Source organism: Scyliorhinus torazame, chromosome 22 (assembly GCF_047496885.1).
Source record: "Scyliorhinus torazame isolate Kashiwa2021f chromosome 22, sScyTor2.1, whole genome shotgun sequence".
Lineage (NCBI taxonomy): Eukaryota > Metazoa > Chordata > Chondrichthyes > Carcharhiniformes > Scyliorhinidae > Scyliorhinus > Scyliorhinus torazame.
In genome coordinates this window covers 353,855-375,282 of record NC_092728.1, presented here as the reverse complement: position 1 = coordinate 375,282, position 21,428 = coordinate 353,855, and the positions used below count along the sequence as shown (strand labels likewise).

At 63.5% G+C, this 21,428-nt stretch overlaps 1 protein-coding gene across 1 annotated transcript in view; it reads left to right on the top strand.

Annotated features, from left to right (window-relative positions):
* The window catches only part of LOC140399396 (contactin-5-like), a 238,123-nt gene that overhangs the window by 102,103 nt on the left and 114,592 nt on the right, over window positions 1-21,428 (top strand). Inside the window, exon 7 of the mRNA XM_072488975.1 lies at window positions 10,520-10,723. Coding sequence (XP_072345076.1) covers window positions 10,520-10,723 — 204 coding nt within the window. The remainder of the gene's footprint in view (window positions 1-10,519; window positions 10,724-21,428) is intronic.

The window sequence follows — 21,428 nt, the reverse complement described above, 5'->3', positions numbered from 1 at the left end:
GGGTCAGTACTGAGGGAGCATCGCACTGTCAGAGGGTCAGTACTGAGGGAGTGCCGCACTGTCAGAGGGTCAGAACTGAGGGAGTGCTGCACTGTCAGAGGGTCAGTACTGAGGGAGTGCTGCACTGTCAGCGAGTCAGTACTGAGGGAGTGCTGCACTCTCAGAGGGTCAGTACTGAGGGAGTGCCGCACTGTCAGAGGGTCAGTACTGAGGGAGTGCCGCACTGTCAGAGGGTCAGTACTGAGGGAGTGCCGCACTGTCAGAGGGTCAGTACTTAGGGAGCGCTGCACTGTCAGAGGGTCCGTTCTGAGGGAGTGCCGCACTGTCAGAGGGTAAGTACTGAGGGAGCGCCGCACTGTCAGAGGGTCAGTACTGAGGGAGCGCCGCACTGTCAGAGGGTCAGTGCTGAGGGACTGCTGCACTGTCAGAGGGTCAGTACTGAGGGAGTGTCGCACTGTCAGTGGGTCAGTACTGAGGGAATGCCGCACTATCAGAGGGTCAGTACTGAGGGAGTGCCGCACTGTCAGAGGGTCAGTACTGAGGGAGTGCCGCACTGTCAGTGGGTCAGTACTGAGGGACTGCCGCACTGTCAGAGGGTCAGGACTGAGAGAGTGCCGCACTGTCAGAGGGTCAGTACTGAGAGAGTGCCGCACTGTCAAAGAGTCAGTACTGAGAGAGTGCCGCACTGTCAGAGGGTCAGTACTGAGGGAGTGCTACACTGTCAGAGAGTCAGTACTGAGGGAGTGCTGCACTGTCAGAGGGTCAGTACTGTGGGAGTGCCGCACTGTCAGAGGGTCAGTACTGAGGGAGCATCGCACTGTCAGAGGGTCAGTACTGAGGGAGTGCCGCACTGTCAGAGGGTCAGTACTGAGGGAGTGCCACACTGTCAGAGAGTCAGTACTGAGGGAGTGCTGCACTGTCAGAGGGTCAGTACTGAGGGAGTGCTGCACTGTCAGAGTGTCAGTGCTGAGGGAGTGCTGCACTGTCAGAGGGTCAGTACTGAGGGAGTGCTGCACTGTCAGAGGGTCAGTACTGAGGGAGCGCTGCACTGTCAGAGGGTCAGTGCTGAGGGAGTGCCGCACTGTCAGAGGGTCAGTACTGAGGGAGTGCCGCACTGTCAGAGGGTCAGTACTGAGGGAGTGCTGCACTGTCAGAGGGTCAGTACTGAGGGAGTGCTGCACTGTCAGCGAGTCAGTACTGAGGGAGTGCTGCACTGTCAGAGGGTCAGTACTGAGGCAGTGCCGCACTGTCAGAGGGTCAGTACTGAGGGAGCATCGCACTGTCAGAGGGTCAGTACTGAGGGAGTGCCGCACTGTCAGAGGGTCAGAACTGAGGGAGTGCTGCACTGTCAGAGGGTCAGTACTGAGGGAGTGCTGCACTGTCAGCGAGTCAGTACTGAGGGAGTGCTGCACTCTCAGAGGGTCAGTACTGAGGGAGTGCCGCACTGTCAGAGGGTCAGTACTGAGGGAGTGCCGCACTGTCAGAGGGTCAGTACTTAGGGAGTGCCGCACTGTCAGAGGGTCAGTACTTAGGGAGCGCTGCACTGTCAGAGGGTCCGTTCTGAGGGAGTGCCGCACTGTCAGAGGGTAAGTACTGAGGGAGCGCCGCACTGTCAGAGGGTCAGTACTGAGGGAGCGCCGCACTGTCAGAGGGTCAGTGCTGAGGGACTGCTGCACTGTCAGAGGGTCAGTACTGAGGGAGTGTCGCACTGTCAGTGGGTCAGTACTGAGGGAATGCCGCACTATCAGAGGGTCAGTACTGAGGGAGTGCCGCACTGTCAGAGGGTCAGTACTGAGGGAGTGCCGCACTGTCAGTGGGTCAGTACTGAGGGACTGCCGCACTGTCAGAGGGTCAGGACTGAGAGAGTGCCGCACTGTCAGAGGGTCAGTACTGAGAGAGTGCCGCACTGTCAAAGAGTCAGTACTGAGAGAGTGCCGCACTGTCAGAGGGTCAGTACTGAGGGAGTGCTACACTGTCAGAGGGTCAGTGCTGAGGGAGTGCCGCACTGTCAGAGGGTCAGTACTGAGGGAGCGCCGCACTGTCAGAGGGTCAGTACTGAGGGAGTGCTACACTGTCAGAGGGTCAGTGCTGAGGGAGTGCTACACTGTCAGAGGGTCAGTGCTGAGGGAGTGCCGCACTGTCAGAGGGTCAGTACTGAGGGAGCCCCGCACTGTCAGAGGGTCAGTACTGAGGGAGTTCTGCACTGTCAGAGGGTCAGTACTGAGGGAGCGCCGCACTCTCAGAGAGTCAGTACTGAGGGAGTGCAGCACTGTCAGAGAGTCAGTACTGAGGGAGTTCTGCACTGTCAGAGGGTCAGTACTGAGGGAGCGCCGCACTGTCAGAGAGTCAGTACTGAGGGAGTGCAGCACTGTCAGAGGGTCAGTACTGAGGGAGTGCTGCACTGTCAGGGGGTCAGTACTGAGGGAGTGCTGCACTGTCAGAGAGTCAGTACTGAGGGAGTGCTGCACTGTCAGAGAGTCAGTACTGAGGGAGTGCCGCACTGTCAGAGGGTCAGTACTGAGGGAGTGCAGCACTGTCAGAGGGTCAGTACTGAGGGAGTGCTGCACTGTCAGAGAGTCAGTACTGAGGGAGTGCTGCACTGTCAGAGGGTCAGTACTGTGGGAGTGCCGCACTGTCAGAGGGTCAGTACTGAGGGAGCATCGCACTGTCAGAGGGTCAGTACTGAGGGAGTGCCGCACTGTCAGAGGGTCAGTACTGAGGGAGTGCCACACTGTCAGAGAGTCAGTACTGAGGGAGTGCCGCACTGTCAGAGGGTCAGTACTGAGGGAGTGCTGCACTGTCAGAGGGTCAGTACTGAGGGAGCGCTGCACTGTCAGAGGGTCAGTACTGAGGGTGTGCTGCACTGTCAGAGGGTCAGTACTGAGGGAGTGCTGCACTGTCAGAGGGTCAGTACTGAGGGAGTGCTGCACTGTCAGAGGGTCAGTACTCAGGGAGCGCTGCACTGTCAGAGGGTCAGTACTGAGGGTGTGCTGCACTGTCAGAGAGTCAGTACTGAGGGAGTGCTGCACTGTCAGAGGGTCAGTACTGAGGGAGTGCCGCACTGTCAGAGGGTCAGTACTGAGGGAGCATCGCACTCTCAGAGGGTCAGTACTGAGGGAGTGCCGCACTGTCAGAGGGTCAGTACTGAGGGAGCGCCGCACTGTCAGAGGGTCAGTACTGAGGGAGTGCCGCACTGTCAGAGGGTCAGTACTGAGGGAGTGCTGCACTGTCGAGGGTCAGTACTGAGGGAGTGCCGCACTGTCAGAGGGTCAGTACTGAGGGAGTGCCGCACTGTCAGAGGGTCAGTACTGAGGGAGTGCCGCACTGTCAGAGGGTCAGTACTTAGGGAGCGCTGCACTGTCAGAGGGTCAGTGCTGAGGGAGTGCCGCACTGTCAGAGGGACAGTACTGAGGGAGTGCTGCACTGTCAGAGGGTCAGTACTGAGGGAGCGCCGCACTGTCAGAGGGTCAGTACTTAGGGAGTGCTGCACTGTCAGAGGGTCAGTACTGAGGCAGTGGCGCACTGTCAGAGGGTCAGTACTGAGGGAGTGCCGCACTGTCAGAGGGTCAGTACTGAGGGAGCGCCGCACTGTCAGAGGGTCAGTGCTGAGGGAGTGCCGCACTGTCAGAGTGTCAGTGCTGAGGGAGAGCCGCACTGTCAGAGGGTCAGTACTGAGGGAGTGCCGCACTGTCAGAGGGTCAGTACTGAGGGAGCGCCGCACTGTCAGAGGGTCAGTACTGAGGGAGCGCCGCACTGTCAGAGGGTCAGTGCTGAGGGAGTGCCGCACTGTCAGAGGGTCAGTGCTGAGGGACTGCTGCACTGTCAGAGGGTCAGTGCTGAGGGAGTGCTGCACTGTCAGAGGGTCAGTACTGAGGGAGTGCCACACTGTCAGAGGGTCGGTACTGAGGGAGTGCCGCACTGTCAGAGGGTCAGTACTGAGGGAGTGCCGCACTGTCAGGGGGTCAGTACTGAGGGAATGCCGCACTGTTAGAGGGTCAGCACTGCGGGAGTGCCGCACTGTTAGAGGGTCGGTACTGAGGGAGTGCCGCACTGTCAGAGGGTCAGTACTGAGGGAGTGCTGCACTGTCAGAGGGTCAGTGCTGAGGGATCGCTGCACTGTCAGAGGGTCAGTACTGTGCGAGTGCCGCACTGTCAGAGGGTCAGTACTGAGGGAGTGCCGCACTGTCAGAGGGTCAGTACTGAGGGAGTGCCGCACTGTCAGAGGGTCAGTACTGAGGGAGTGCTGCACTGTCAGAGGGTCAGTACTGAGGGAGTGCCGCACTGTCAGAAGGTCAGTACTGAGGGAGTGCCGCACTGTCAGAGGGTCAGTACTGAGGGAGTGCTGCACTGTCAGAGGGTCAGTACTGAGGGTGTGCTGCGCTGTCAGAGGGTCAGTACTGAGGGAGTGCCGCACTGTCAGAGGGTCAGAACTGAGGGAGCGCTGCACTGTCAGAGGGTCAGTACTGAGGGAGTGCTGCACTGTCAGAGGGTAAGTACTGAGGGAGTGCTGCACTGTCAGAGCGTCAGTACCGAGGGAGTGCTGCACTGTCAGAGGGTCAGTGCTGAGAGAGTGCTGCACTGTCAGAGGGTCAGTTCTGAGGGAGTGCCGCACTGTCAGAGGGTCAGTACTGAGGGAGTACTGCACTGTCAGAGGGTCAGTACTGAGGGAGTGCTGCACTGTCAGAGGGTAAGTACTGAGGGAGTGCTGCACTGTCAGAGCGTCAGTACCGAGGGAGTGCTGCACTGTCAGAGGGTCAGTGCTGAGAGAGTGCTGCACTGTCAGAGGGTCAGTTCTGAGGGAGTGCCGCACTGTCAGAGGGTCAGTACTGAGGGAGTACTGCACTGTCAGAGGGTCAGTACTGAGGGAGTGCTGCACTGTCAGAGGGTCAGTACTGAGGGAGTGGCGCACTGTCAGAGGGTCAGTACTGAGGGAGTGCTGCACTGTCACAGGGTCCGTACTGAGGGAGCGCCGCACTGTCAGAGGGTCAGTACTGAGGGAGTGCCGCACTGTCAGATGGTCAGTACTGAGGGAGCGCCGCACTGTCAGAGGGTCAGGACTGAGGGAGTGCCGCACTGTCAGAGGTTCAGTTCTGAGGGAGTGCTGCACTGTCAGAGGGTCAGTACTGAGGGAGTGCCGCACTGTCAGAGGGTCAGTACTGAGGGAGTGCCGCACTGTCAGAGGGTCAGTACTGAGGGAGCGCCGCACTGTCAGAGGGTCAGTACTGAGGGAGAGCCGCACTGTCAGAGGGTCAGTACTGAGGGAGCGCCGCACTGTCAGAGGGTCAGTACTGAGGGAGTGCCGCACTGTCAGAGGGTCAGTACTGAGGGAGAGCCGCACTGTCAGAGGGTCAGTACTGAGGGAGCGCCGCACTGTCAGAGGGTCAGTACTGAGGGAGTGCTGCACTGTAAGGGGGTCAGTACTGAGGGAGTGCCGCACTGTCAGAGGGTCAGTACTGAGGGAGTGCCGCACTGTCAGAGGGTCAGTACTGAGGGAGAGCCGCACTGTTACAGGGTCAGTACTGAGGGAGTGTCGCACTGTCAGAGGGTCAGTACTGAGGGAGTGCCGCACTGTCAGAGGGTCAGTGCTGAGGGAGTGCCGCACTGTCAGAGGGTAAGTACTGAGGGAGTGCCGCACTGTCAGAGGGTCAGTACTGAGGGAGTGCCGCACTGTCAGAGGGTCAGTACTGAGGGAGTGCCGCACTGTCAGAGGATCAGTACTGAGGGAGTGCCGCACTGTCAGAGGATCAGTACTGAGGGAGTGTCGCACTGTCAGAGGGTCAGTACTGAGGGAGAGCCGCACTGTCAGAGGGAGCGGTGGGTTTGGGGAGTTGGGGATTGGGGGGGTTGGGGGGATTGGGGGGGAGGGTGGGGGAGTTCGGGGTGTTGGGGTGGGGGGGGTTGGGTGGGAGGGTGGGGGGGATTGGGGGCCAGTCTCTGTCTTTGCTGCCCCCAGTTCCACAGTCTGGGCGATATCTCACTATTCATCCTCCCTCGCTCCCTCTGCCCTCTGACCCTCGCTCCCTCTGCCCTCTGCCCCTCGCTCCCTCTGCCCTCTGACCCTCGCTCCCTCTGATCCTTGCTCCCTCAGCCCTCTCACCCTCGCTCCCTCTGCCCCCTCACCCTCGCTCCCTCTGCCCTCTCACCCTCGCTCCCTCTGCCCTCTCACCCTCTGCCCTCTGACCCTCGCTCCCTCTGATCCTTGCTCCCTCTGCCCTCTGACCCTCGCTCCCTCTGCACTCTGACCCTCGCTCCCAGCCCTCTCACCCTCGCTCCCTCTGCCCCCTCACCCTCGCTCCCTCTGCCCTCTCACCCTCGCTCCCTCTGCCCTCTCACCCTCGCTCCCTCTGCCCCCTCACCCTCGCTCCCTCTGCACTCTGACCCTCGCTCCCAGCCCTCTCACCCTCGCTCCCTCTGCCCCTCACCCTCGCTCCCTCTGCCCCCTCACCCTCGCTCCCTCTGCCCTCTGACCCTCGCTCCCTCTGCCCTCTCACCCTCGCTCCCTCTGCCCCCTCACCCTCGCTCCCTCTGCCCTCTCACCCTCTGCCCTCTGACCCTTGCTCCCTCTTCCCCCTCACCCTCGCTCCCTCTTCCCCCTCACCCTCGCTCCCTCTGCCCCCTCACCCTCGCTCCCTCTGCCCCCTCACCCTCGCTCCCTCTGCCCTCTCACCCTCTGCCCTCTGACCCTTGCTCCCTCTTCCCCCTCACCCTCGCTCCCTCTGCCCCCTCACCCTCGCTCCCTCTGCCCCCTCACCCTCGCTCCCTCTGCCCCCTCACCCTCGCTCCCTCTGCCCTCTCACCCTCTGCCCTCTGACCCTTGCTCCCTCTTCCCCCTCACCCTCGCTCCCTCTGCCCTCTCACCCTCGCTCCCTCTGCCCCCTCACCCTCGCTCCCTCTGCCCTCTCACCTTCGCTCCCTCTGCCCTCTCACCCTCGCTCCCTCTGCCCTCTCACCCTCGCTCCCTCTGCCCCCTCACCCTCGCTCCCTCTGCCCTCTCACCCTCTGCCCTCTGACCCTCGCTCCCTCTGCCCCCTCACCCTCGCTCCCTCTGCCCTCTCACCCTCGCTCCCTCTGCCCTCTCACCCTCTGCCCTCTGACCCTCGCTCCCTCTGCCCCCTCACCCTCGCTCCCTCTGCCCTCTCACCCTCGCTCCCTCTGCCCCCTCACCCTCGCTCCCTCTGCCCTCTCACCCTCGCTCCCTCTGCCCCCTCACCCTCGCTCCCTCTGCCCTCTGACCCTCGCTCCCTCTGCCCTCTGACCCTCGCTCCCTCTGCCCCCTCACCCTCGCTCCCTCTGTCCTCTCACCCTCGCTCCCTCTGCCCTCTCACCCTCGCTCCCTCTGCCCTCTCACCCTCGCTCCCTCTGCCCTCACCCTCGCTCCCTCTGCCCCCTCACCCTCGTTCCCTCTGCCCTCTGACCCTCGCTCCCTCTGCCCTCTGACCCTCGCTCCCTCTGAACCTTGCTCCCTCTGCCCTCTGACCCTCGCTCCCTCTGCCCTCTGACCCTCGCTCCCTCTGCCCTCTCACCCTCTGCCCCCTCACCCTCGCTCCCTCTGCCCTCTCACCCTCGTTCCCTCTGCCCTCTGACCCTCACTCCCTCTGCCCCCTCACCCTCGCTCCCTCTGCCCCCTCACCCTCGCTCACTCTGCCCCCTCACCCTCGCTCCCTCTGCCCTCTCACCCTCGCTCCCTCTGCCCTCTGACCCTCGCCCCCTCTGCCCCCTCACCCTCGCTCCCTCTGCCCTCTCACCCTCGCTCCCTCTGCCCTCTCACCCTCTGCCCTCTGACCCTCGCTCCCTCTGATCCTTGCTCCCTCTGCCCTCTGACCCACGCTCCCTCTGCACTCTGACCCTCGCTCCCAGCCCTCTCACCCTCGCTCCCTCTGCCCCCTCACCCTCGCTCCCTCTGCCCTCTGACCCACGCTCCCTCTGCACTCTGACCCTCGCTCCCAGCCCTCTCACCCTCGCTCCCAGCCCTCTCACCCTCGCTCCCTCTGCCCCCTCACCCTCGCTCCCTCTGCCCTCTGACCCACGCTCCCTCTGCACTCTGACCCTCGCTCCCAGCCCTCTCACCCTCGCTCCCTCTGCCCTCACCCTCGCTCCCTCTGCCCCCTCACCCTCGCTCCCTCTGCCCTCTCACCCTCGCTCCCTCTGCCCTCTCACCCTCTGCCCTCTGACCCTTGCTCCCTCTTCCCCCTCACCCTCGCTCCCTCTGCCCTCACCCTCGCTCCCTCTGCCCCCTCACCCTCGCTCCCTCTGCCCCCTCACCCTCGTTCCCTCTGCCCTCTGACCCTCGCTCCCTCTGCCCTCTGACCCTCGCTCCCTCTGAACCTTGCTCCCTCTGCCCTCTGACCCTCGCTCCCTCTGCCCCCTCACCCTCGCTCCCTCTGCCCTCTCACCCTCGCTCCCTCTGCCCTCTCACCCTCGCTCCCTCTGCCCTCTGACCCTCGCCCCCTCTGCCCCCTCACCCTCGCTCCCTCTGCCCTCTGACCCTCGCTCCCTCTGCCCCCTCACCCTCGCTCCCTCTGCCCTCTCACCCTCGCTCCCTCTGCCCTCTCACCCTCTGCCCTCTCACCCTCGCTCCCTCTGCCCTCGCTCCCTCTGCCATCTCACCCTCGCTCCCTCTGCCCTCTCACCCTCGCTCCCTCTGCCCTCTCACCCTCTGCCCTCTGACCCTTGCTCCCTCTTCCCCCTCACCCTCGCTCCCTCTGCCCTCACCCTCGCTCCCTCTGCCCCCTCACCCTCGCTCCCTCTGCCCCCTCACCCTCGTTCCCTCTGCCCTCTGACCCTCGCTCCCTCTGCCCTCTGACCCTCGCTCCCTCTGAACCTTGCTCCCTCTGCCCTCTGACCCTCGCTCCCTCTGCCCCCTCACCCTCGTTCCCTCTGCCCTCTGACCCTCGCTCCCTCTGCCCTCTGACCCTCGCTCCCTCTGAACCTTGCTCCCTCTGCCCTCTGACCCTCGCCCCCTCTGCCCCCTCACCCTCGCTCCCTCTGCCCTCTGACCCTCGCTCCCTCTGCCCTCTCACCCTCGCTCCCTCTGCCCTCTCACCCTCGCACCCTCTGCCGTCCCACCCTCGCAACCTCTGCCCTCTCACCCTCGCTCCCTCTGCCCTCTCACCCTCTCACCCTCTGCCCTCTCACCCTCACTCCCTCTGCCCCCTCACCCTCGCTCCCTCTGCCCTCGCTCCCTCTGCCATCTCACCCTCACGCCCTCTGCCCTCTGATCCTTGCTCCCTCTGCCCTCTCACCCTCGCTCCCTCTGCCCTCTCACCCTCTGCCCTCTCACCCTCGCTCCATCTGCCCTCTCACCCTCGCTCCCTCTGCCCTCTCACCCTCGCTCCCTTTGCCCTCTGACCCTCGCTCCCTCTGCCCTCTGACCCTCACTCCCTCTGCCCTCTGACCCTCGCTCCCTCTGCCCTCTGACCCTCACTCCCTCTGCCCTCTGACCCTCACTCCCACTGCCCTCTGACCCTCACTCCCACTGCCCTCTGACCCTCGCTCCCTCTGCCCTCTGACCCTCACTCCCTCTGCCGTCTGACCCTCGCTCCCTCAGCCCTCTGACCGTTGCTCCCTCTGCCCCCTCACCCTCGCTCCCTCTGCCCTCTGACCCTCGCTACCTCTGCCCCCTCACCCTGGCTCCTCTGCCCTCTGACCCTCACTCCCTCTGCCCTCTGATCCTCGCTCCCTCTGCCCTCTGACCCTTGCTCCCTCTGCCCTCGCTCCCTCTGCCCTCTGACCCTTGCTCCCTCTGCCCTCGCTCCCTCTGCCCTCTGACCCTCGCTCCCTCTGCCCTTGCTCCCTCTGCCCTCTGACCCTCGCTCCCTCTGACCCTCACTCCCTCTGCCCTCTGACCCTCACTCCCACTGCCCTCTGACCCTCGCTCCCTCTGCCCTCTGACCCTCACTCCCTCTGCCGTCTGACCCTCGCTCCCTCTGCCCTCTGACCCTCGCTCCCTCTGCCCCCTCACCCTGGGTCCTCTGCCCTCTGACCCTCACTACCTCTGCCCACTGACCCTCGCTCCCTCTGCTCTCTGACCCTCACTCCCTCTGCCCTCGCTCCCTCTGCCCTCTGACCCGCGCTCCCTCTGCCCCCTCACCCTGGGTCCTCTGCCCTCTGATCCTCACTACCTCTGCCCTCTGACCCTCGCTCCCTCTGCTCTCTGACCCTCGCTCCCTCTGCCCTCGCTCCCTCTGCCCTCTGACCCTCGCTCCCTCTGCCCTCGCTCCCTCTGCCCTCTGACCCGCGCTCCCTCTGCCCTCGCTCCCTCTGCCCTCTGACCCTCGCTCCCTCTGCCCTCCCACCCTCACTCCCTCTCTCTCAGTCTGTCTCTCTCCTCCTCGCTTTCTTTCTCACATTCCTCCTCTCTCTCTCTCTCTCTCTCTGCCTTTCTGTCACCCTCCCTCTCCTATTCTCTCTCTTTCCTCCGCCTCACTCCCACTCTCTCGCTGAGTCCCTTCCTCTTTCTCTCCCCCTCCTTTCTCCCTGCCTCTCTCTCCGAGTCTAATACTTTCTGTTCGATCCGCAGAGGTGAGTTACAGTTGGGTCTTCAACGCCTTTCCGATCTACGTGGAGGAGGACAGCCGGCGATTTGTGTCCCAGGTGACGGGAAACCTCCACATCGCCCGGGTGCAGGCATCCGACGTGGGCAGCTACCTCTGCTTGTTGAAGGATTTATTGAGCAGGCGCAAGATCCTCAGTCCGGCCACCCCGCTGACCCTCCGGAACGACGGTGAGTGTCTCCGTCCCCGCTGACCCTCGGCACTGACCCTCGGCACTGACCCTCGACACTGACCCTCGACACTGACCCTCCCGCTGACGACACTGACCCCGACACTCACCCTCGACACTGACCCTCGACACTGACCCTCGACACTGACCCTCGTCACTGACCCTCGACACTGACCCTCCCGCTGACCCTCGACACTGACCCTCGACACTGACCCTCCTGCTGATCCTCGACATTGACCCACCTGCTGACCCTCGACACTGACCCTCGACACTGACCCTCGACACTGACCCTCCCGCTGACGACACTGACCCCGACACTGACCCTCGACACTGACCCTCGACACTGACCCTCGACACTGACCCTCGACACAGACCTTCGACACTGACCCTCGACACTGACCCTCCCGCTGACCCTCGACACTGACCCTCGGCACTGACCCTCGACACTGACCCTCGACTCTGACCCTCGACACTGACCCTCGACACTGACCCTCGACACTGACCCTCGACACTGACCCTCGACACTGACCCTCGACACTGACCCTCGACACTGGCCCTTCCGCTGACCCTCGACACTGACCCCCGCCACTGACCCTCCCGCTGACCCTCGACACTGACCCTCCTGCTGACCCTCCCACTCACCCTCGACACTGACCCTCCCACTGACCCTCGACACTGACCCTCGACACTGACCCTCGACACTGACCCTCGACACTGACCTTCCCGCTGACCCTCGACACTGACCCTCGACACTGACCCTCGACACTGACCCTCGACACTGACCTTTCCGCTGACCCACGACACTGACCCTCGACACTGACCCTCGACACTGACCCTCGACACTGACCCTCGACACTGACCCTCGACACTGACCCTCGACACTGACCCTCCCGCTGACCCACCCACTGACCCTCGACACTGACCCTCGACACTGACCTTCGACACTGACCCTCGCCACTGACCCTCGCCACTGACCCTCGACACTGACCCTCGACACTGACCCTCGACACTGACCCTCGACACTGACCCTCGACACTGACCCTCGACACTGAACCTCCTGTTGACCCTCGACACTGACCCTCGACACTGACCCTCGACACTGAGCCTCGACACTGACCCTCGACACTGACCCTCGACTCTGACCCTCGACTCTGACCCTCGACTCTGACCCTCGACACTGACCCTCGACACTGACCCTCGACAGTGACCCTCGACACTGACCCTCGACACTGACTCTCCCGCTGACCCACGACACTTACCCCCGCCACTGACCCCCGCACTGACCCTCGACACTGACCCTCCCGCTGACTGTCGACACTGACCCTCTACACTGACCCTCCCGCTGACCCTCGACACTTACCCCCGACACTGACCCTCGACACTGACCCTCGACACTGACCCTCGACACTGACCCTCGACACTGACCCTCGACACTGACCCTCAACACTGACCCTCCCGCTGACTCTCCCCGCTGACCCACCCCACTGACCCTCCCCACTGACCCTCCCGCTGACTCTCCCCGCTGACCCACCCCACTGACCCTCCCCACTGACCCTCCCGCTGACCCTCCGTAACGACGGTGAGTGCCTCCGTCCCCGCTGACCCTCAACACTGACACTACCGCTGACCCGCCGTAACGACGGTGAGTGTCTCCGTCCCCGCTGACCCTCAACACTGACCCTACTGCTGACCCTCCGTAACGACGGTGAGTGTCTCCGTCCCCACTGACCCTCCCGCTGACCCTCCCACTGACCCTCCCGCTGACCCTCCCACTGACCCTCCCCACTGACCCTCCGTAACGACGGTGAGTGTCTCCATCCCCACTGACCGTCCCCACTGACCCTCCCGCTGACCCTCCCCACAGACCCTCCCACTGACCCTCCCCACTGACCCTCCCCACTGACCCTCCCCACTGACCCTCCCACTGACCCTCCCACTGACCCTCCCCACTGACCCTCCCACTGACCCTCCCACTGACCCTCCGTAACGACGGTTAGTGTCTCCGTCCCCACTGACCCTCCCCACTGACCCTCCCACTTACCCATCCCCCTGACCCTCCCACTGACCCTCCCACTGACCCTCCGTAATGACGGTGAGTGTCTCCGACCCCTCTGACCTTCCCACTGACCCTCCCACTGACCCTCCCGCTGACCCTCCCGCTGACCCTCACGCTGACCCTCCCACTGACCCTCCCACTGACCCTCCCGCTGACCCTCCCACTGACCCTCCCACTGACCCTCCGTAATGACGGTGAGTGTCTCCGACCCCACTGACCCTCCCACTGACCCTCCCACTGACCCTCCCACTGACCCTCCCACTGACCCTCCCGCTGACCCTCGACACTGACCCTCGACACTGACCCTCGACACTGACCCTCCCGCTGATCCTCGACACTGACCCTCGACACTGATCCTCGACACTGAACCCCGACACTGACCCTCGACACTGACCCTCGACACTGACCCACCTGCTGACCCTCGACACTGACCCTCGACACTGACCCTCGACACTTACCCCCGACACTGACCCTCGACACTGACCCTCGACACTGACCCTCCCGCTGATCCTCGACACTGACCCACCTGCTGACCCTCGACACTGACCCTCGACACTGACCCTCCCGCTGACGACACTGACCCCGACACTGACCCTCGACACTGACCCTCGACACTGACCCTCGACACTGACCCTCGACACTGACCTTCGACACAGACCCTCGACACTGACCCTCCCACTGACCCTCGACACTGACCCTCGGCACTGACCCTCGTCACTGACCCTCGTCACTGACCCTCGACACTGACCCTCCCGCTGACCCTCGACACTGACCCTCGTCACTGACCCTCGTCACTGACCCTCGGCACTGACCCTCGACACTGACCCTCAACACTGACCCTCGACACTGACCCTCCCGCTGATCCTCGACACTGACCCACCTGCTGACCCTCGACACTGACCCTCGACACTGACCCTCGACACTGACCCTCCCGCTGACGACACTGACCCCGACACTGACCCTCGACACTGACCCTCGACACTGACCCTCGACACTGACCCTCGACACAGACCTTCGACACTGACCCTCGACACTGACCCTCCCGCTGACCCTCGACACTGACCCTCGGCACTGACCCTCGACACTGACCCTCGACACTGGCCCTTCCGCTGACCCTCGACACTGACCCCCGACACTGACCCTCCCGCTGACCCTCGACACTGACCCTCCTGCTGACCCTCCCACTCACCCTCGACACTGACCCTCCCACTGACCCTCGACACTGACCCTCGACACTGACCCTCGACACTGACCCTCGACACTGACCTTCCCGCTGACCCTCGACACTGACCCTCGACACTGACCCTCGACACTGACCTTTCCGCTGACCCACGACACTGACCCTCGACACTGACCCTCGACACTGACCCTCGACACTGACCCTCCCACTGACCCTCGACACTGACCCTCGACACTGACCCTCGACACTGACCCTCGACACTGGCCCTTCCGCTGACCCTCGACACTGACCCCCGACACTGACCCTCCCGCTGACCCTCGACACTGACCCTCCTGCTGACCCTCCCACTCACCCTCGACACTGACCCTCCCACTGACCCTCGACACTGACCCTCGACACTGACCCTCGACACTGACCCTCGACACTGACCTTCCCGCTGACCCTCGACACTGACCCTCGACACTGACCCTCGACACTGACCCTCGACACTGACCTTTCCGCTGACCCACGACACTGACCCTCGACACTGACCCTCGACACTGACCCTCGACACTGACCCTCGACACTGACCCTCGACACTGACCCTCCCGCTGACCCACCCACTGACCCTCGACACTGACCCTCGACACTGACCCTCGACACTGACCTTCGACACTGACCCTCGACACTGACCCTCGCCACTGACCCTCGCCACTGACCCTCGACACTGACCCTCGACACTGACCCTCGACACTGACCCTCGACACTGACCCTCGACACTGACCCTCGACACTGAACCTCCTGCTGACCCTCGACACTGACCCTCGACACTGACCCTCGACACTGACCCTCGACACTGACCCTCGACACTGACCCTCGACACTGACCCTCGACACTGACCCTCGACACTGACCCTCGACACTGAACCTCCTGCTGACCCTCGACACTGACCCTCGACACTGACCCTCGACACTGAGCCTCGACACTAACCCTCGACACTGACCCTCGACTCTGACCCTCGACTCTGACCCTCGACTCTGACCCTCGACACTGACCCTCGACAGTGACCCTCGACACTGACCCTCGACACTGACTCTCCCGCTGACCCACGACACTTACCCCCGCCACTGACCCCCGCACTGACCCTCGACACTGACCCTCCCGCTGACCGTCGACACTGACCCTCTACACTGACCCTCCCGCTGACCCTCGACACTTACCCCCGACACTGACCCTCGACACTGACCCTCGACACTGACCCTCGACACTGACCCTCGACACTGACCCTCAACACTGACCCTCCCGCTGACTCTCCCCGCTGACCCACCCCACTGACCCTCCCCACTGACCCTCCCGCTGACTCTCCCCGCTGACCCACCCCACTGACCCTCCCCACTGACCCTCCCGCTGACCCTCCGTAACGACGGTGAGTGTCTCCGTCCCCGCTGACCCTCAACACTGACCCTACCGCTGACCCTCCGTAACGACGGTGAGTGTCTCCGTCCCCGCTGACCCTCAACACTGACCCTACTGCTGACCCTCCGTAACGACGGTGAGTGTCTCCGTCCCCACTGACCCTCCCGCTGACTCTCTCCGCTGACCCTCCCCACTGACCCTCCCGCTGACCCTCCCACTGACCCTCCCCACTGACCCTCCGTAACGACGGTGAGTGTCTCCATCCCCACTGACCGTCCCCACTGACCCTCCCGCTGACCCTCCCCACAGACCCTCCCACTGACCCTCCCCACTGACCCTCCCCACTGACCCTCCCCACTGACCCTCCCACTGACCCTCCCACTGACCCTCCCCACTGACCCTCCCACTGACCCTCCCACTGACCCTCCGTAACGACGGTTAGTGTCTCCGTCCCCACTGACCCTCCCGCTGACCCTCCTGCTGACCCTCCCACTGACCCTCCGTAATGACGGTGAGTGTCTCCGACCCCACTGACCCTCCCACAGACCCTCCCCACTAACCCTCCCACTGACCCTCCCACTGACCCTCGACACTGACCCTCCCGCTGACCCTCGACACTGACCCTCGTCACTGACCCTCGTCACTGACCCTCGGCACTGACCCTCGACACTGACCCTCAACACTGACCCTCGACACTGACCCTCCCGCTGATCCTCGACACTGACCCACCTGCTGACCCTCGACACTGACCCTCGACACTGACCCTCGACACTGACCCTCCCGCTGACGACACTGACCCCGACACTGACCCTCGACACTGACCCTCGACACTGACCCTCGACACTGACCCTCGACACAGACCTTCGACACTGACCCTCGACACTGACCCTCCCGCTGACCCTCGACACTGACCCTCGGCACTGACCCTCGACACTGACCCTCGACACTGGCCCTTCCGCTGACCCTCGACACTGACCCCCGACACTGACCCTCCCGCTGACCCTCGACACTGACCCTCCTGCTGACCCTCCCACTCACCCTCGACACTGACCCTCCCACTGACCCTCGACACTGACCCTCGACACTGACCCTCGACACTGACCCTCGACACTGACCTTCCCGCTGACCCTCGACACTGACCCTCGACACTGACCCTCGACACTGACCCTCGACACTGACCTTTCCGCTGACCCACGACACTGACCCTCGACACTGACCCTCGACACTGACCCTCGACACTGACCCTCCCACTGACCCTCGACACTGACCCTCGACACTGACCCTCGACACTGACCCTCGACACTGGCCCTTCCGCTGACCCTCGACACTGACCCCCGACACTGACCCTCCCGCTGACCCTCGACACTGACCCTCCTGCTGACCCTCCCACTCACCCTCGACACTGACCCTCCCACTGACCCTCGACACTGACCCTCGACACTGACCCTCGACACTGACCCTCGACACTGACCTTCCCGCTGACCCTCGACACTGACCCTCGACACTGACCCTCGACACTGACCCTCGACACTGACCTTTCCGCTGACCCACGACACTGACCCTCGACACTGACCCTCGACACTGACCCTCGACACTGACCCTCGACACTGACCCTCCCGCTGACCCACCCACTGACCCTCGACACTGACCCTCGACACTGACCCTCGACACTGACCTTCGACACTGACCCTCGACACTGACCCTCGCCACTGACCCTCGCCACTGACCCTCGACACTGACCCTCGACACTGACCCTCGACACTGACCCTCGACACTGACCCTCGACACTGACCCTCGACACTGAACCTCCTGCTGACCCTCGACACTGACCCTCGACACTGACCCTCGACACTGACCCTCGACACTGACCCTCGACACTGACCCTCGACACTGACCCTCGACACTGACCCTCGACACTGACCCTCGACACTGAACCTCCTGCTGACCCTCGACACTGACCCTCGACACTGACCCTCGACACTGAGCCTCGACACTAACCCTCGACACTGACCCTCGACTCTGACCCTCGACTCTGACCCTCGACTCTGACCCTCGACACTGACCCTCGACAGTGACCCTCGACACTGACCCTCGACACTGACTCTCCCGCTGACCCACGACACTTACCCCCGCCACTGACCCCCGCACTGACCCTCGACACTGACCCTCCCGCTGACCGTCGACACTGACCCTCTACACTGACCCTCCCGCTGACCCTCGACACTTACCCCCGACACTGACCCTCGACACTGACCCTCGACACTGACCCTCGACACTGACCCTCGACACTGACCCTCAACACTGACCCTCCCGCTGACTCTCCCCGCTGACCCACCCCACTGACCCTCCCCACTGACCCTCCCGCTGACTCTCCCCGCTGACCCACCCCACTGACCCTCCCCACTGACCCTCCCGCTGACCCTCCGTAACGACGGTGAGTGTCTCCGTCCCCGCTGACCCTCAACACTGACCCTACTGCTGACCCTCCGTAACGACGGTGAGTGTCTCCGTCCCCACTGACCCTCCCGCTGACTCTCTCCGCTGACCCTCCCCACTGACCCTCCCGCTGACCCTCCCACTGACCCTCCCCACTGACCCTCCGTAACGACGGTGAGTGTCTCCATCCCCACTGACCGTCCCCACTGACCCTCCCGCTGACCCTCCCCACAGACCCTCCCACTGACCCTCCCCACTGACCCTCCCCACTGACCCTCCCCACTGACCCTCCCACTGACCCTCCCACTGACCCTCCCCACTGACCCTCCCACTGACCCTCCCACTGACCCTCCGTAACGACGGTTAGTGTCTCCGTCCCCACTGACCCTCCCGCTGACCCTCCTGCTGACCCTCCCACTGACCCTCCGTAATGACGGTGAGTGTCTCCGACCCCTCTGACCTTCCCACTGACCCTCCACCTGACCCTCCCGCTGACCCTCCCGCTGACCCTCCCGCTGACCCTCCCACTGACCCTCCCACTGACCCTCCCACTGACCCTCCACCTGACCCTCCCGCTGACCCTCCTGCTGACCCTCCCACTGACCCTCCGTAATGACGGTGAGTGTCTCCGACCCCTCTGACCTTCCCACTGACCCTCCACCTGACCCTCCCGCTGACCCTCCCGCTGACCCTCCCGCAAACCCTCCCACTGACCCTCCCACTGACCCTCCCACTGACCCTCCCACTGACCCTCCGTAATGACGGTGAGTGTCTCCGACCCCACTGACCCTCCCACAGACCCTCCCCACTGACCCTCCCACTGACCCTCCCACTGACCCTCCCGCTGACCCTCGACACTGACCCTCGACACTGACCCTCGACACTGACCCTCCCGCTGATCCTCGACACTGACCCTCGACACTGACCCTCGACACTGATCCTCGACACTGACCCCCGACACTGACCCACCTGCTGACCCTCGACACTGACCCTCGACACTGACCCTCGACACTTACCCCCGACACTGACCCTCGACACTGACCCTCGACACTGACCCTCCCGCTGATCCTCGACACTGACCCACCTGCTGACCCTCGACACTGACCCTCGACACTGACCCTCCCGCTGACGACACTGACCCTCGACACTGACCCTCGACACTGACCCTCGACACTGACCCTCGACACTGACCTTCGACACAGACCCTCGACACTGACCCTCCCGCTGACCCACGACACTGACCCTCGGCACTGACCCTCGTCACTGACCCTCGTCACTGACCCTCGACACTGACCCTCCCGCTGACCCTCGACACTGACCCTCGTCACTGACCCTCGTCACTGACCCTCGGCACTGACCCTCGACACTGACCCTCGACACTGACCCTCGACACTGACCCTCCCGCTGATCCTCGACACTGACCCACCTGCTGACCCTCGACACTGACCCTCGACACTGACCCTCGACACTGACCCTCCCGCTGACGACACTGACCCCGACACTGACCCTCGACACTGACCCTCGACACTGACCCTCGACACTGACCCTCGACACAGACCTTCGACACTGACCCTCGACACTGACCCTCCCGCTGACCCTCGACACTGACCCTCGGCACTGACCCTCGACACTGACCCTCGACTCTGACCCTCGACACTGACCCTCGACACTGACCCTCGACACTGACCCTCGACACTGGCCCTTCCGCTGACCCTCGACACTGACCCCCGACACTGACCCTCCCGCTGACCCTCGACACTGACCCTCCTGCTGACCCTCCCACTCACCCTCGACACTGACCCTCACACTGACCCTCGACACTGACCCTCGACACTGACCTTCCCGCTGACCCTCGACACTGACCCTCGACACTGACCCTCGACACTGACCCTCGACACTGACCTTTCCGCTGACCCACGACACTGACCCTCGACACTGATCCTCGACACTGACCCTCGACACTGACCCTCGACACTGACCCTCCCGCTGACCCACCCACTGACCCTCGGCACTGACCCTCGACACTGACCCTCGACACTGACCCTCGACACTGACCCTCCCGCTGATCCTCGACACTGACCCACCTGCTGACCCTCGACACTGACCCTCGACACTGACCCTCGACACTGACCCTCCCGCTGACGACACTGACCCCGACACTGACCCTCGACACTGACCCTCGACACTGACCCTCGACACTGACCCTCGACACAGACCTTCGACACTGACCCTCGACACTGACCCTCCCGCTGACCCTCGACACTGACCCTCGGCACTGACCCTCGACACTGACCCTCGACTCTGACCCTCGACACTGACCCTCGACACTGACCCTCGACACTGACCCTCGACACTGACCCTCGACACTGGCCCTTCCGCTGACCCTCGACACTGACCCCCGACACTGACCCTCCCGCTGACCCTCGACACTGACCCTCCTGCTGACCCTCCCACTCACCCTCGACACTGACCCTCACACTGACCCTCGACACTGACCCTCGACACTGACCTTCCCGCTGACCCTCGACACTGACCCTCGACACTGACCCTCGACACTGACCCTCGACACTGACCTTTCCGCTGACCCACGACACTGACCCTCGACACTGACCCTCGACACTGACCCTCGACACTGACCCTCGATACTGACCCTCCCGCTGACCCACCCACTGACCCTCGACACTGACCCTCGACACTGACCCTCGACACTGACCTTTCCGCTGACCCACGACACTGACCCTCGACACTGACCCTCGACACTGACCCTCGACACTGACCCTCGACACTGACCCTCGACATTGACCCTCCCGCTGACCCACCCACTGACCTTCGACACTGACCCTCGACACTGACCTTCGACACTGACCCTCGACACTGACCCTCGCCACTGACCCTCGCCACTGACCCTCGACACTGACCCTCGACACTGACCCTCGACACTGACCCTCGACACTGACCCTCGACACTGACCCTCGACACTGAACCTCCTGCTGACCCTCGACACTGACCCTCGACACTGACCCTCGACACTGAGCCTCGACACTAACCCTCGACACTGACCCTCGACAGTGACCCTCGACACTGACCCTCGACACTGACTCTCCCGCTGACCCACGACACTTACCCCCGCCACTGACCCCCGCACTGACCCTCGACACTGACCCTCCCGCTGACCGTCGACACTGACCCTCTACACTGACCCTCCCGCTGACCCTCGACACTTACCCCCGACACTGACCCTCGACACTGACCCTCGACACTGACCCTCGACACTGACCCTCGACACTGACCCTCGCCACTGACCCTCGACACTGACCCTCGACATTGACCCTCCCGCTGACCCACCCACTGACCTTCGACACTGACCCTCGACACTGACCTTCGACACTGACCCTCGACACTGACCCTCGCCACTGACCCTCGCCACTGACCCTCGACACTGACCCTCGACACTGACCCTCGACACTGACCCTCGACACTGACCCTCGACACTGACCCTCGACACTGAACCTCCTGCTGACCCTCGACACTGACCCTCGACACTGACCCTCGACACTGAGCCTCGACACTAACCCTCGACACTGACCCTCGACAGTGACCCTCGACACTGACCCTCGACACTGACTCTCCCGCTGACCC